The 17,257-nt window shown below is 36.3% G+C and overlaps 1 protein-coding gene across 3 annotated transcripts; it reads right to left on the bottom strand.

Moving 5' to 3' along the window:
• Window positions 1-63: 63 nt before the first annotated feature.
• mov10a (Mov10 RNA helicase a) lies at window positions 64-16,833 on the bottom strand. 3 transcript variants are annotated; one of them, XM_028002912.1, is made up of 22 exons: window positions 16,522-16,825; window positions 16,329-16,434; window positions 15,914-16,218; window positions 9,662-9,903; window positions 9,320-9,566; window positions 8,984-9,121; window positions 8,724-8,886; window positions 7,848-7,999; window positions 7,602-7,772; window positions 6,749-6,896; window positions 5,950-6,111; window positions 5,672-5,775; window positions 5,002-5,099; window positions 4,638-4,736; window positions 4,057-4,144; window positions 3,595-3,712; window positions 2,381-2,572; window positions 2,230-2,301; window positions 1,760-1,885; window positions 1,570-1,658; window positions 848-963; window positions 64-493 (listed from the first exon to the last, which is right to left on the bottom strand). In XM_028002912.1, exons 1-22 carry the CDS (start codon window positions 16,641-16,643, stop codon window positions 429-431), a joined length of 3,123 nt encoding a protein of 1,040 aa, XP_027858713.1. In that variant the 5' UTR covers window positions 16,644-16,825; the 3' UTR covers window positions 64-428. The 3 variants fall into 3 exon arrangements, 2 of the variants coding, with proteins under 2 accessions (XP_027858713.1, XP_027858715.1); XM_028002914.1 differs by having other exon boundaries at window positions 16,574-16,822; XR_003593610.1 differs by lacking the exons at window positions 64-493; window positions 848-963; window positions 2,230-2,301 and having other exon boundaries at window positions 1,564-1,658; window positions 2,365-2,572; window positions 16,522-16,833.
• Between the last annotated feature and the right edge of the window lie 424 nt (window positions 16,834-17,257).

Here is a 17,257-nt window from a genome sequence, read left to right as displayed (position 1 = left end):
CTATTCTCCAGCAGTGTGAAACTATGAGGGTAAAAAAAAAAAAAAAACAGGCAAGTCACAGCATTTGAAAAATGTAAACTTTATTAGGTTAGCCCTTATATCAGAAAATACAAAGTGTAAGAGTAATACTCAGCAATTGAACATTGGTAAGAAAAAGTTAATACATTCCAGTGAATCAAGATTTCCATCTTCAGTGTAGCCGCATATTATTTATTTATTTTTTCCATTTATTTTTTTAAGGAGCACTTTCAAAAAATGAAGAGTCGGAGGTGTAAAAACTCTTTTTTGCAAATTTTCATAAGAATTTCTTAAGATTTACACTTAAAAACATTTATGCACTAAATGTAGAAAGAGAGGAGGAAAGAGAAAAAGAATACTTGTGCATCTCTGTGTGACATCTTTTAAGATGTTTGTGCATAATCAAAACTCTAAATTTCACTCTTCCATCCAGGATCCACATGCAGCTGGAGGGCACTCATGTCTCCAACAGGATCTACAAACGCAACAGAACTAATTTAGCTTTCTAACAGGAAATAGATTATTTACATTAACTGATCAACATGTGGAACAAACAGTTATACATCAATCACAACATCTGAAAATACATCCACATAAATTGTGCATTTTCTAAATTTTCTTATTTAATTTGAACTAAAAACTAAAAAAATTGTATTCGTGGTTAAAACTTGTGTCATCAGCAACAATGGCTCTGGCAAGATGCAAAATACTAAAGAAAGAACAAAATAAAAAAATACTTCAGTAATAAAGAATTTCTGAAGACTAGATTCAGGATGAAATACTTAAAGACTACTCTCAAAGTAAACAAACAAAAAAAAACTGTACACACCTTCAGAGTCGGTGATTTTCAGGGCTTTCATTTTTGCCTCAAAGAGATCTTCCTCTTCAACGTTCTTGAAGTCAATCCCTACGTAGCCATTCATCTCCACACAGTAATTTATGAACCTATGAGAAAAACGTAAAGCCATAATCTCATCTGAAACCTGATCTGTGATTAGCTATGTTCATATTTAAGTCACAGGGTTTATAGAAAATGTTAAATACACACATCCATTTCCTCTGAAATTACATATTTTTGCATCTCTTGATCCAGCCTGAAACTCTAGTAATAAAATCATTAAAATTTCCCAGATGGTCAAAGAGAAGGTTCATAGTTTGAGATTAAATAAACTAGTAGCAACACACAGTTGCAATATTAGCCATCAGAGATGACTAAATATAATCTAACGTTTCTCATTGAAACATGCAGTTTTCAATGAAATTCACACAGTCCTAATAATTGAACTGAAGCCAAAATGAGTTATTGAAGATAATTTACACCTACTTAGGGCTTTTTCTGTATCCTTTCCACTTTCAATATATACATATATAAAACCAAAATAAAACTACTTAAGGTTGAAAAGTTGTTTATCAACACTTCAATACAAATGCTGTGTTCACAATGTCCACTGGGCTCTTTGTGAGAGAGAATGAAGGCGGACCAGTCTCACTAAATTGACATTAACACTGAACCCTAAAGGTTTTTGTACCTGAAAAACCTCTGTGACTTACTTCTTCCATAGAGGATCCTTCCTAAGGATCACTGGATTCCCTATGACTATGAGTAGAGACTTGGCTCTCGTCAGCGCCACGTTAAACCTCTAAAAAAATACAAAACAGAGTTGAGATTTTGATTGTTTTGCGTAAAAAGATGCACACGGCTGTATTTTAAATAATATAATAAAGAAAGAATGAGACAAACCTTCTCATTTGAAAGGAATCCAATGTTGAAGTCGGTGTCCATTTTGACATAGCTCAGGCTGCTACGCACCGTGGAGATGATGATGATGTTCCTCTCTTGTCCCTGAAACTCCTCCACAGATCCCACCTGAACCCAAATAGAACAGAGATAAACGTCAGATTTAGTAGTTAATGAAACAAGCCGAGTCAGACCTTCTGCTCTTTTTTTTTTTTGCTAACAGTAGTTGGATTTTTTTCCATTGTTTCTGGTCATCTGATCAGCAGTGTGCAGCAAAAGGTGAGGGAGGGACAACAGTATGGTTCTCTATAGAGCTGAAGGAAACTCCAGTCACTCCTACAGTTTATTTGGTATCTCATTATAAGTACTAGACAGTAGAAACCAATATGACAGAATCATCTTCGGAAAACTAACTCAAAACTTGCCCTCAATATTTTTTTCAGAAGAAGAAGTCAGAGCAATGAATTCCTAACCTTGAGTTCTTTGGGATCAGTCCAGTGACTGAGTGTTTTGAGGGACCTCAGCGCCTTTTGGATTTTCTCAACCTGTTAGTGGAGGATGTTGCTGACGTTAGCTCAAACGTTCTCTCATCTCACAGTTAAAGTTACCACTGCGCAGCATCACTTGTTTCCTGTAGGGGGTGATGATGCCGATGTCTTTGGCAAACAGCTTGGGAAGACCCTTCTTTCCTTGTGTTTGTTCCAGCCTGTTGAGATACGTGACCAGCGTCTCAATCTCGGACACATTGAAGAAAGATGGACTGTTGGCCTCTCGCTCGTCTTTCCCCAGCACTCCGTGGAAGATCACCGGAAAACCCTGTTATGAAGAGTAATGGCAAAATAAATTAGCAAAACCAAATGTACCTGAAACTCTTGCACACACTTGATCTTTGTGTTTCAATAGTTTCAACATCAACTATGAGCAACAAGTGTTTGGGAAACTTTAAAATATATCAGACTTTGTTCAGAATAAAACCAATGCCAATTCAAAGTTTTAAAAAATGCAACCAAAAACAATTCATCCACTGTACTGCCATAATGGGAAAAAGAAAAAAGAAGAATTCAGATGGACTTCTGGAAAATATGCAAAAACTTATGCAAACTTGAAAAAAATATGGAAAAACTTTCTTCTTTTTTTTTTTTACTTTAGGCAGAAGCATTTAAACAGTGGCAACAAGGCCAATAAGGCCAGACTTTTTTTTTTTTACAGTACACGGCAAGCATCGTCAGTCATTTGTATAAAAAGTGGTTGAAAACTTGCTCTACTTTATTTTAGTAAATCTTATAATACTGAGTTCTATCTGTGAGATTTAAGCATTTTTTGTTTACTACAAAATTATTAAATATCACACCTACAAGGGAAATACTTTAAAAGCTAAGTTATAAAAAAGTACTACTAAAGAATTGCAGTTTATGAATCAGCTGCTTTTTTTTTTTTTTTAAAAAAGAAGAAAAATAGAACTTTTTATTTCATTGTGGTCTTCCTCATTTTTACTCTTTAATTTTAGGTCTAGCTAACTGATATATTCGTCTAAGAGTCTGAGGAAGGTTTCTCATCTTGATTTTTTTTTTAAAGTTATTAGTGATTATGCCTTTGTGGCATGTGTAAGATAGTTACACACATAGTTTAATGTGTCTAAGATAGTTACATATCTAGTTTAATTCAGCAGAATTAAACATCCCAAAGATTTACCCACAGTATGTTAATAAAATTTTTTTAAATTTCATTATATTGTCATATTAACAGTTGTCATTCAACCAGTATTTTGAATGAAAACTGTCTATTTCTGTAGAGAATGACAAGCACGAGAAATACAAGACACACAAACAAGTCCACACCTTTTGGGGAAGGGCTTCCCAGTTGCAGTAGGTTTCACGCTCCTCTTGTGATGCAAAAACCTGCAGTTCATTGTTGTAGAATTCCTCGTTGGGAATCTTCAGGATGGCAGCGTGAGATCTAAAGAGAGGAACAAAGAGCTTTAAGTGAACAAAACAGGAAGAAAGGCAACTCCAAATCCCAAATATACACTTTTTAGAAACATGCATTTTTCTATTTACATTTTCTTTGTTGCTTTTTGGGCACACATAATTTTACATTACTCACTGTTGCTGAAAGTAGAAAGAAAAACAAGCCCGTATGAAATATAAATTAAAGAATAGTAGATACAAAAACATGACATGTTTCTTTGTCTTTTTGGTAGTACAAAAAGAAAAATAGAAATCATATGTGAGGTGATTGTATGGATTGGAGAGCTACAAATGGGATTATACAGTTATCCAAGTTTGCATTGAGTCATGTACCTGTAGTTCTGCAGCAGTTTCGTGACGAAATGAGAGTCAAGATCTTGGTAAGGTTTACGATTCATCAGCCTCTCCAACAGAGAAAGCCCTGGAGAGAGGTCACACATTTTTAAAAACACAATATCTGATTAACTTATGGCAGCAACATCGTCTTGATACTATGAAACTAATAAAACCATTAAAACAGTGGGGTGAAATTAATAGTGTTCTGCTGCATTACAACATTGACATATACTGTATAGGATTGAATTGGACATAAATGGACTAATTTTGCATATAAATTGTTTTTGTTTTGTGTTTCCTGTAATGCAGTTTGAGACGATATTCATTTTGAATTGCCTGTAATACAAATAAACTGAATTAAATTAAAGATGCAATACTCATTTGATGGCTTTTCTATTTTACATGCTAAAGAAAATCCATGACGGTCTGGCTTATATGGTGATCAAATTGTGCATGTTACAGAGTTAAATGTGTAGAAAAATGATCTGGAGTAATTTATGTAACATTACATTTTCTAACACCCTTCAAACAAAAGACCAGTGTGCAAAGAGGAGAGGAAGAGTTTACACTCAACTTACCAAGCCCATGCTGTATTGTGTATGGGGATCGAATGATTGGTCCCAGCTGTTTGGGATCTCCTGCAAGCACCAGCTGGCCCTTCTCTGAACAGAGCAAACCTACAAAACAAACCAGCCAATCAGGAACAAAATGCATTTATTTCAACACAGGTGTAGCACTGTATTGTTCTTATACAATTACATGCCATTTAGAAATGTTCTGCATATGCCATAATAGCAAAAAGAAAAAAGAAAAAAGAGAAAAAGACATTCCATTGGATTTCTGAAAAATATGCAAACTATTTTCTTTTAACTTTTGGCAGAAGCATTTAAACAGTGGCAATAGGGCCAATAAGGCTTAATTTAATTATTTTACAGTAATTACCTGCAACTGCAATAATGCACTGTGTCTCCTCTGCTTGACCAGCTTCATCCACAAACACATAAGAAAAATGGCCAACAGGAACTCCTCCAGTAACAAACCTAAAAATTATCAAAACATTATTTTATACGAACATTGTCTCACGTGTAAAATATAGCCTAACACTGATATAAACTGTTCAGATCAGGCATTAATGCAGCCAGGCTTGCTTTGCTTAAAATAGAAAAAATAAAGCCCAAATATTCACATCCAATATTAAAATCCATCCTGGGAAATCAGATCTTAGTTAGTATGCAACTACACACACAGCAGTAAAAGCCACAAAAAAAAAAAAATTGTGACAAAACTTTGGGCTTAGCAAATGTGATATGAGAGATGCAAAGCAAATAAAAATTTATTTGTTTGACTTCACAAAGTCAACACACAGTCACAAAAGTGCTTTAGAGCTAAAGGTCTGGTGCAATCGACTAATGTGACGCTGGCAGCAGCTCCACACCTCTTTGTTGCACACAAAGTGCTGCGTAATTAATCTAAGTAAATATTGGAAGTACTGTTTTACAACTTATATTGTTGTTGTGACTGACAGGAAATTTGATGATGCAGGTATTTACAGATGTACAGACATTACTGCATCATACATTGCCAGGTGTGGCAGTATTAAAATAACACCTACCTGCCTGCGGTGAACAGAGTTGTCACTATAACTTTGTATTTCATCAGGATTTTCTTCTCTGGAAACACAAAGCAATCTTGTTTCTCATCCCAGTTGCAGTATTTCTAAAAGAAAAAAAAAATGAAATTGAAGGAGAACATTTTTAATTTAAAATTGGAAGAATTCTGACCAGACATTTTCATTAAAGAAAACATAGCAAACATCTGACCATTTCTGTAAGGCCACACTTTTATTCAGCTGGCTCAAACTAACATGGGAGGTTAGCACCTGATACTCACCATCAGGTCTTTGGGGACGCTGTTTTGGTCTCGGCTACTGGCGTACATGCGGTACAGCTCAAAGGTGGACATGTGTGGTTTCAGTCTCTGACAAAGCAGGTCACATGCGCTATTTGAAGGTGCACAAGCAAGGATGTGTGCTGATGGGTCTGCCTTGGTGACCTAAAAAACAAAACACTTTACTCGATCCTAAAATACCATTCATTATTTTCCTAAGCTCATGGACTTCAGAAAACAAAGATAACAGTCTGGAAACATGTCAGAAAAATTAAACAAAGTGACCCCTAGGGCCCCCAATTACTAAAAAGAAGCATAAAAATAAAGAAAATTTAGAAATTGCTTTATCATACATCTCAAAAAACCCAATTGATAAATCCTCCTCTGGTTTTGAACTTATGAGTCTGATACTGTAACTGCTACCTGATTACCAAGCAGAAACCAGCTTTATAATACATCCTTCATGCACAACACAGGAAAAAAAATACACAAAATCATCATGTTAGGTCACTCATAAGTGACTTCTAAACAATTTTCTTTAGTAACAGTCTAGAGAAAAAATAATCATTTCAAAGCCACATAGCCTTTTCAAAGCTATGTATGATTGATAACACTTTCATCCTTCTAGCTTTAGACTTCATTGTGTCATAAGAGTCATCACTCATAGTAAAAGCAGACCGAGTGATTCAGGATTCAGTCACTTACAGTTTATGGAAGATTTTTCTGAAAGTGGTCATTTGTTAATATTTAAACCGCTTACGCCACAGACTGAAGGATGACAGACACCTTGGCGACATTATACCTGATTTATCGCTTCAACCACGGTGATTGTCTTTCCGGTTCCTGGTGGCCCAAAGACGATGTAGGGAGCTGGCTTTGAAGATCCAGCGATGATATGTTGGACCGCCTTACGTTGCTCTGGGTTGTTTTCTATGCGACGGTTTAACATGCTGCAGAGTGAAGGCATGAAAAGGGTTGAGTAAAGCCAAAAAAATCCAAAAACTTTTGTACAATAAGATTTAGAAACATCTGCATAATGTTCACTTTAGAGTACTGGTTCAAAATACTCAGTTCTAGACAGAGTTTAAGACTGAGTATTGGGAACCGATACTCAGTTTCTTCTTTTATGCTACAAAACTGAACAACAGTGCAACGCCTTATGCCAAAGGAAACAGATGAAGGAGATTTGCAGAACATCAAATCCAGGTGTGTCGTTTTGACTTGCTCCTGTTGTGAAGAGTTTTTTTTTTTTATATACTGGAGTTAAGTGTGGTGAAATTTACAGTTTTCTGATTAATCATGAACGGGTATGTTACTTTTCAACAATGCAACCATTTAGATTTTTTGTCTTTGTTGTTTCCTCTTCCAAAAATAAAGTATCAATTGACCAGATGGGAATTACATTTCAATTCTCCACTAATGTCCAAAGTGGTGAAATAAATATTATCCCAATTAATCAGAAGCCATAAGTTTCTATTTCAACCTTCCTGAACTCAAATGTATCCTATATGCGAAGCCTTTTGAATTTTAATATGTGGATAATAACAGTTTCTTTTGTAATAAAGCTCATATGTCCCACCCAGCAACAATAATGGCCACAAGGTTAAAGGTTTTTTTCTCCACATTTCTACTTTATGGTTTTACCAAATACAGACCTTAGCTTAGCGACGGAAACATTTGACGCAGCTGTTTCAGAGGGAAACAGCACTTCCTTAAGGTTATGTTTTACTGCCAAATCCACAGCTCGATGCTGCAGCTTCAGGGTCAATCTGTTGAATGTAAACTCCACATCAAACGTCATATTGGTGATAAACATGTCCAACAATCTGAAATAAGAAAAGAGAACGGAGGACATTAGTAAGTTTTTCAAAGTGGTGAACTGTCTTCCCTGCAGTTCTCACCTTTTAGCAAAGCCCAGCTTCACTCTGTCCAGCTCTACTCTGTGAACATATCCCTTGTAAACTGTCATCGATGAGATTGTATTCCCTGATTTTCTCACCCTCAGACAATCTCCTCGGAGAACGGATGGACGGTTTTCAGCAACCCCAGGAACCTATTTGATAAAGTTTTGCATTAGATACAATTTCCATTCAGCAAAACAAAATTTTTCAAGACTAAAATTTAGCACTGAACATTTACGGTACTTCATTGTTTTTGTCTGTATGGTCCACAAATTACAACACGTTGAAGCTACTTTGTGATTTGCCAGAGCAGTAAAGGGCCATTTCACGGCCTTTTGGGCAATTTCACAAATTTCACAATTCAGAACAGTTAAGAATCATGGAAATCTTCATCCTTGGCTTGGTACCTTGGCTTTCGAAACTTAACCATTTGTCATAAAGTTTAAAATCATCCATTGTAGCTTAAATCCCTGATATAGGCCTAAAGCACCTGGGTCAAAAATTTCAGATGTAAAAAATAAAATATCTAAAACATAAATCAAAGTATAAAAGCTTTATATTTTTTAACATTTTGTATGATTAGTTTTCCATTTTTCATGTCTCAAACTAGAAAATTAATCAAATTCCATAATTTTCTAAATTTTCAAGACTTCAAATCCCCTTTTAGATGGTGAAATCATGTATATTCTGAAAATCATGTCATTGCTAAAATTCTCCTCTATTCTTCAAACGTTTTCTGTGATTTAAAAAAGTAAATCACAGAAACGCCTGATCAAAAATCAGTCTTGGGTCATTATTAGGGAATAGCGGGAATCGCTGTGTTTACTCTAAAATCAAAGAAGAGTGATAACTAGCTCTTAATTCAAATGTTTTTACTTTCAGTACGAGGAGTTTTTTGTTGCCTTGGTCTTTGGTCATGGTCTGATTGGAGAGATCGTAGTTCTTGATGTCTTTTTCCATCTGTATCTCTTCCAAGTGAAGCAGCAGGTGAAACCGAGGGGAGTAGTTCTTCATGTCTAAAGCAGATTCAAGGAGCTTCCTGGAAAGAAATACAAGTAAAGGCATAATTTTATAAAAATACCTTTGACACAAAAATAAATAAATAAAAATTGTGATGAATTAGGCTAAACTCTCACTTCACTTGTGGAAGCTGTTGCCTGGCAGCTGGAGAAAGGTCATTGGAGTCATCCATTTTTTGATAGGCCAGTTCCTTCAGATAGCTAGGGTAATTATAGTCTCCTAACTTCACTGTGGTTATCATCGGTTGGAGAGAACTAAAACAGAGAAAACCACCAAGATAATTCACAACAATGACAAATGAGAAAGAAGAGTTGTGGTTCTGTTTTTAAGCAGGCAAAGCAGTTCCAAAAACTATTCTTCCAAATAAAATAAGTATGAATATTTGAAGACATAAGAAAAGACTGTTGAGTTTATCAGTTAAATTAAAGAGCACATTATTCAGAAGAACTTACCTTGCTGGTGGAATTCCCTCAACCACCTCTTTAACAGCTCGTTTTGGTTTGAACTTCGGGTACGGTTTATACGGAGCCACAGGTCCCAGCTCAGCACCCAAAGAGGTTTGGACCACCGCTTTTATCTCCCTGACGATGCAGAAGGTCACTGGCTTTGGCAGTTCAAACTGGAACTCAAAGTAGACCGTGGCAGGGAAATATCCGCACTCATTAAGGAAGTAAGAAAGGACGACATCATAACTTTCCCCTGTGGAGAGGAAAAACAAACCAATCATGCATCTATCACCTCTGGTTTGCAGGTTTTTGTGCTTTAATGGGACAGGTAAGTGTGTGTTTTCCTACCTGGGCAGAGGGGCAGTAGGTTGGCTTTGGTCACTTTCCTTACATCCTTCAAGTTGTAACAGCGAACTCTATCTAGAACTGTGTACTTGGTGAAGTAAACCATGTTTGCACCATTGTTTAAAATTTTGAACTTTACAACAAATGGTTGCATTTCGAAAGCCACGGTATGATGAACAACTCCGTCACTTCCTTTTGGGACTGATGTGATTTGTATTCCTTCCTTGTCGGCCATCATCTCCTTCCTGTTATGAGCCACACAAGAAGTTCGTGTATATTTTTTCCACTAAAATCACTTTAAGAAACAAGGCATGAAAATAAAGAAGTTGCAATAACAACATTAATTACAATACTACTCCACATTTTTGGACTGTAAATCACACAGATTTGAACAAAACTCCACTTCTTGTAAAAAATGTTGCTTCTTCTCCATTAAGAATAAGTGTAAACTTATACATATGCATAGATCTGTCATGATCAGTTTTGCTGGACCATAAATTGCCTCTGAAATTATTGCAATACATAATGTTTTCAGACCATTTCCAAGCATAGCAATAATAATGGTGCAATAATGCAAATTTAACCTCTCAAAATCAAATTTTCATTTTGTAAAGAACAGTTAATGCTGGACCTGAAAATACTTTAAATGTCCAAAATGGAAATAAAAATCATACGCAACCAAAACCATAAGTGAAATTATTATGAAGACTCTAAACAAAATTATCAAGCTCATTTTAAGTTATTATGGGATTAATTGATTTATTGCAACAAGCTTAGCTATACAAGATGTTTTTCATGGATATGCATGTGCACATTTATGAATGCAAATATCAAAATGAACAGTTTGTCTTTAATCTGTGACTTAGTCCAGATTATGTGTTATGGAGTAGCAGCTGTAACTGGTTTGTTTTAATTGTAACAAAGACTGAGATCTCCAGTGTGAATATAAGCAGTCGTGAATGAAAGAATAAACTCAAAACTTATCAAGATGTCATTTGCAACATTTTCACCATTATCCTTCAGAATTCTCTTCCTAACATGAGTCCATAAGTTTTTTTTGTGCTCTCATTGGAACAGTAAACCGGCTCTGTGTAAACATCAATAAAACGGGACTTAATTTCCTCTCTAAAATCCAGCATAAACAATCTACCTTGTTGCTTATGCTTTTCTAGTCATTTAGTCCACTTTGTACATAATGTTTGATGCAGAAGCTGTGTTGCAAAGTGTGAACTCACTTTGCATTATTATGATTAAGCATACAGTTCGATTAAATTCAATTTTAATATAAACATCTGATCAACACTGCTGTGATTGCAGGGCTTTTATTGCTTTAAAGCCTCATTAGCATATAATCCTGGCTTCCATCAACAGCCTCCTCCCAGGTTGGGCATCATTTTATTGTGACCGTAGGTGAGGGCTGGACTGAAAATGGATCACCAAAACAACAGAATCACCTTTCATCTCCGCTCATTCATCAAAATGCAATAAATTAACACCATTATAGTGGACAAAAACCAGGAACCCCTTATTTGCTCCACCCTGCTAACACTCATGAACAAGACACTCACCCTTTACCCAAAAGGGACCATTTCACCTTTTATGTTGGTCGGAGCCCTCTGCTCTGTGTAGCAGTGGAGGACTTTACTAGAATCCTTTAATCACTTTAATTTAACTTACTTAGTTTAATTTTATTCAAAGTTAAACTCTTTAGGCTCAATGGTCATCTCTGCATCTAGATCTCAGGGAGTGAGTTACATCTTGAGTTATAACAGAAGTACCAACATGTGATTACCCACAGGAAGACTTATGTTTATGTTTACAAAATAACTACACTGAAAATGACTTCAGTTTAGAAATATGGACAAGGTAATGTCCTTAATGAGTAGGAGGAAATAAGAGAGGGATTACTTTTAACAAGTATTACACTAAAGGCTATGTTATTCAAATATGGAGGCAGACTTAATTCAGACCCTACTGACATCAAACACAACCTAGCCAAGATAGGTCAACCTTACATTTTGATGTTCACTGGAATTGCTGTAAAGAAGCATTCGGCCCACACCGCCGCAGACGACATGACCTCGGTGCAAATATGCCAGAGGAATAATAAAAAAAAAATTCTACCAAGCTCATACTCTGAAAGATTTATGGAAGTCCAACAGTTTCCTTTTAAAGTCTTAGGGAAATGTATGAAAAATTAAGATTATCTGGTTTTCTTTTTTCTTAACTCTGCACAAAGAATATGCATATCTGGCAATTGTCTAGTGAGGATCAGCCAAAAACTATGAACACCTTTAGTTTTAAACTGGATAAGTGCCCATCTTTGGAAGTAGCTCTAATTTCCTATCCAGTCAGTGAAGAGCTAACCCCCATTTTGAGCCAATGAAGCAAACCTTGTGATATTTACAATCTCTCCTTATAGTCCCTCCTTCACATTAAAAGTGACTTTTGTATTTTTTAATTAAAAAATGTAACAATCTTCACAGTGATTTTTCGTTTCTTCAGGACAGCTTGTTAGTTTTGTCAAGCGACAAGCAAACAAATCATTTATTTTAGAGGTTACCGAGACACAGATTTTGCCTCCTGCATTTCTGAAAGGCAAAGAGACTCTTAACATAAACCACACTCTATATTCAAATGATTAAATTAGCTGAAAGGAAGTTTAGGACACTTTTTTTGTTTACCAAACTACATGAAGACTATAAGGATGTACTACAGTTCAACATTAAATCTTATTGATTACTGAAAGAAGTTATTGAGTCCATTACAATACTAACCGCCATCCTTCAGATGGCGCTATGATTCCATTACACCGAGGCTCAACTAGAGTTCATCAACAGTTCGTGCATCTAGGGTTTTTATCTTTGTTTCATCTGGACTTTATCATGAATTATGACCGCAAGAGAGTAGCCCTTAGATGGTATTCTAGATCTGCATACTGTAGTTTCAAATCAGAGATAAAAAGAGGTTTCATTCCAGGTATGTGGCTTAATGACAAGAGAGCCTGTTTGGGAGTTTTACAATTCACTGCCTATCGGAAGGTGAGAGGTCATTCCATGGTCCATGCTGAAAGAAGATCTTCATTAGAGATGCTAATATAATAAAGTCCTTTAAAAGAACAAAATGTTCTGTTCTTAGGCCTTCTCCTGCAGTGTGCTGTGCCAGAAACAACGCTAATGCATTTTATTTATAATTCTCTTTATATATTGAGATCTCATATTCAAGCTAAACCTACTTAAAAAGGACTTTCAGCTTTACCAGACTGAATATAAATTCAACAATATAAATATGACACAAACTGCATTTAGAGAATGGCAGCAAAACAGGAAGAACCAGTAATAACTGATTAATTCTAATAAGGGACAAATAATCCAGGCAACATCCACCTTTACTGCACAAAACATGATTGCAACAATTTACCATGTGCTACTGGGAAAATTTGCACTTTAATAAGTACAATTCTATTAAACATGCAATTATAAGGGTGTCAAGAATACCTACGGAGGCTGACAAACACATAATATCTACAGCCATAAAAATTGTTTTTTGATATAGCACACTACTGTTTGTCATTTAATTGATAATGAGCATGTCTGCAAAGTGCTTGGTATGTGAATAAAGATTGCACTGATCAAAATCAATTTTTACAACTCTGGTGACTTTTTCCAAAGGCGCCATTTATTTATCGTTTTACCTCGATACATTTCACTAAAAGCTGGTTACAAGAAGAGAACAGGAATGCTGATAAATCAGATGTGAAAATTTCCCCCACTAATAAGGATGAATCTCATCTTGAGACAAATGCAAAAAAAAAAAAAAACATAAATGAGCTGTGTAGATAATAGAAGTGTATCTTCAGAAGGTATGCAAAGACAAAATCTAATTTTAGCATCTCTCGTGTTTTTTTTTTTTTTTTTTTTTTTTTTAAATCGCCATGTAGTGACTTTACAACCAAGTTTTTAAGACCAAGACACTCACAAATCAGTCGCTTTTACTGTATCATGCTAGCGCTCTCTGGTGGACAAAGTATGAAATGGAACCACTTTCTACTGCAACTCCTCATTGCTCCACCTCGTTTATGACTTGATACTGCACTGGCCATATTGAATAACTTTACTTTAAGAAGGGTATGATTTAAACAGGAAGCTTTAAAACAGAACATGCAAACAATTACTTGCATAGCAATTTTATAATGTGTTCATGTCTACTGCAGCTGAAGGTAAGAGGGCTTAAACTTTTCTGGACCAGTTATGAATTACTTTTGAAATATACTTTGTGTGTATTTACTAGTGATATTCAACTCGAATGATCAAGAAATTTAACAACTTTTTTTTTAGAGCTAAGCTACCAACTTAACACAGTGTGTAGGCAGCATTATAAACGTTATCATGAAGATAATGGGTGTTGGCCAACTATTGAATGCCCTCTTTTCAAGCCAAGACTTGTTGGAGCTTGTAGTGGATGATCAAATAAGAGCGTTTGAATTTTAAGTGTCTGTCGTCGCAATAAGGACGTTTCAGGTGCAGAATTCTGACATTGGCTGGAAGGGAAGGATTAATTTCGAGAGACAAAATTGCTTAGATTAGGGCTTATCGACTTTCTGGAGACTGGAGGTGTCCTTCAGAAAGAGATACAGCTGGCTAGTTCTTAGCAAACAGAGGCCGCTAAGAGGGACTCGCCTGGCACTGGTCGAGGTCAAGCAAGCGGGGGAGCCGTGGACAGAGAAGCTTCCCACAAGAAGTATCCGAGGAGTTGGGAGGAAGCAGAATAAAGCCAGGAGAGAAGTAGAAAGGAACTCTGGATAAGGCATACAGTGAATCGGGGCATCAACTGCTCTCTGTCCTCCTGTTCTTATATTTTTCTGTAACTCCCTCTTATATGTTAATCATATTTACGCAACTGTCTTATTACTGGTTCGCTGGCTATAAAAAAAAGCTATAACACCTGTCAAAATGAATTATTAATGACTATTAGTTCATAAAGGGTTTTGAATACTTTTATTATTGATTGCTTTGATTACTTTACTCATGTATACTATATATCCAACGCATTAAAGGTCACAGCTTGCTGTGACACTAACTGCAGTTTCTGTGTGACAAACTGTCTGCCTTTTGAAGGTTGCTTCAACAAGAAATGCCTGACCACAATTGAGCTCACTTAGAGAGCCGACAGTTACTTGAGGCTCCTGACCTGCACCAGTGCAAACTTGTAAGTTGAACCAAACTACAATAGATGGGTTTTTCCATCTAACTGTCTTAGAGATTAAACTGATGATTTTGCAGTAGCGGATGTACATCAGCGGATGTACATACGTACGTACATCAGCGGATGTACGTACGTATGTACATACGTACGTACATGGAGGTCAGTGGAGTTCTTTAATGCAGAGGTGTTTGTGGTTAAGGTTTCGACGTTTCAAGGCTGCAGGTGTTCCAACTGTGCCCTGTTTGTCAGAAACTGCCTGTACTTCCTGTTTTTTTTCTTTTCTTGTGTGGTTAAGGAACTCAGCCATGGGCTGCGTGTTCGAATCTGTATAAGAGGAGGCCCCTGAGCGACAGACAACTCAGAGACTCCTTTGACACTCATGTGTGTTCAATCTTGATGATCACTGTGTGTTCAAATGATTTTCCCCGATTGCAATTGCTGTAATAAACTTGTACTTTTGCTCTGATATCTGCCTCCTAGATTGATGTTGCTTTAACACACCTTTCCATCAGAATAATGAACTTAGCTGTTTGGAAATATGTAGTCCTGCAAAAAGCAAACTGTTGGTTAACCAGTTGACAATAGTGTCAGCTTAAAAATCAGAACAAGAGGATATTCTGCACGAAAAGAATATGTACTTGTAAACTAACCTCAACGAATGCTGATTTTACATTTTTATTTCATACCATCTGTAAAAATGAATAGACATTAATGATATAACACTGCCAATGGGTAGGATAATTGTTGCTTTACTGCGTGACAGGACAGCATTTGGGTTTTCTTTTAAATTAAAATATTTTTTTCAAGTTAATTTAAAACATCAATAAGACTGTTCTTTACATCTTAAAAGTGTGAATCCATTCATTAAATTTAATTTGGGATTTACAAAATTTGGGAAATCTACATAATTTTTCTTTGGTATATCTAGTTAAGTTATTCACCCCCAGTTTTAGGTGTAAACTAATTGAAACAAGTCAAGTCGTTTTCATAGGATGGTTGAACATGTAGGTGGAACACAAGCGCATCTGCCTGCAAATGTGACAAACATACCTGTTTGTCTTCATCTTTTGAAGGATATCTGAACCCTGCTTCTTCTTTGGGGTCATTCCAGGCTCTGTTTTTGTGGCAGAACCATCAGGTGACTCTTTTGTTGTACTTCTCTGAGTTCCTTGTACGTTTGTTCGGTGAGGACCGATTATTTTCTGCTGGTCAGAGGCTTGCTTCTTCTTTGAGGTCACTGCAGGGTCCGTTTTTGTTGTAAAGCGACCAGGCGATTCTCTTGTACTTTTCTGAGCTGCATGTCGGTGTGTTTGGTGAGGCCCCATTATCTTCGCTTGGTCAGAGGACACCCCAACCTGCAACAATAACACCATGCATCCTCTTTTTGTTTGTTCTGTTAACAAATACAAAAACATGTCCAGACTTGTCTCTAAAGAAAGTGAAGTGTCTTTTGATCAATACTTACCTCAAAATGGACATTTCTGTAGATTTTCCCTCTTACCATGTCGACATGGTTGAAAGTCCGTAGAGCGTAGAGAACAGTGGAAAAGTTTGGATGTTTTACTCCATTTCTGTGAACAGTGCGTGCAGCATGAAACAGTCAAAACACCCACGGCTGCATAACGACATGTGACAAATACAGATAGTTTAAAGCTTACCTGAACCTAAACTCCTTGTTATAGATGTTTCGAAGCTCATCTTTGCTCTTACCGGATAATCGGTTTCCCAGAAATTCAATGAAGAGCAGACCAGACTGCAGTGAATGTATGAGCTTCGACATGTCGGCGTCCTCGCCAGGCCTCTCTGCCTCACCCTCCCTGATCGAGGAAGTTCAACAGCTGACCAGGGTTAAGCTAACTTTGAGGAGACGTTACTTTCGGCTATAACAGATGTCAAACTTGTTTTTAACAATAAAATTCGTAGCAATATATATGTAGATCTACTATTTTGTGTAACGTGCGCAAAGTCCTGACACTCCCCTTTAAGAGGCGGTGTGAAAATTGTACACCAGAAAAACGAAAACAGTCCATGGCACAATCATATGTTCAATCAAAGTAAGTCATTTCAGGGCAGAGTTTCACATCATTTAATTTATATAATAACCTCATCGTTACATACCCGTTTTCCTCTAGTCTTTTTTCACAAACTGTTCTCTTTTAGACAAAATAATGTCGACACTCCCTCCGGTGATTGTGACGTGTTAATAACGGCGTGCCCTTTGGACATACTTGAACACGTTCATATATTTTTTCAAATAATTCCGGGCGATTATGATCATTTGTTAAATTGAATTTTTACTAGCTTGCAATCATGCAAAGCAATTTATGGAATTTTTGTGAACTCTGAAATTATTTTTTGTTTCTCTTTTAAATAAATTTCATTACACTCATATTT

Source organism: Xiphophorus couchianus, chromosome 20 (assembly GCF_001444195.1).
Source record: "Xiphophorus couchianus chromosome 20, X_couchianus-1.0, whole genome shotgun sequence".
Lineage (NCBI taxonomy): Eukaryota > Metazoa > Chordata > Actinopteri > Cyprinodontiformes > Poeciliidae > Xiphophorus > Xiphophorus couchianus.
Note: the sequence above shows the minus strand (reverse complement) of the source record. Positions and strands in the feature narration are given on the sequence as shown.

Excerpts from the sequence above, each read along its gene's own strand:
- mov10a (XM_028002912.1), bottom strand. The coding sequence starts at position 16,643 with ATGTCGAAGCTCATACATTCACTGCAGTCTGGTCTGCTCTTCATTGAA. Across the intron at positions 2,302-2,380 it reads TCACCCCCTACAGGAAACAA|GTTGAGAAAATCCAAAAGGC; the intron begins GTGATGCTGCGC and ends CTCCACTAACAG. Across the intron at positions 964-1,569 it reads AAGGATCCTCTATGGAAGAA|GTTCATAAATTACTGTGTGG; the intron begins GTAAGTCACAGA and ends TTTTTCTCATAG.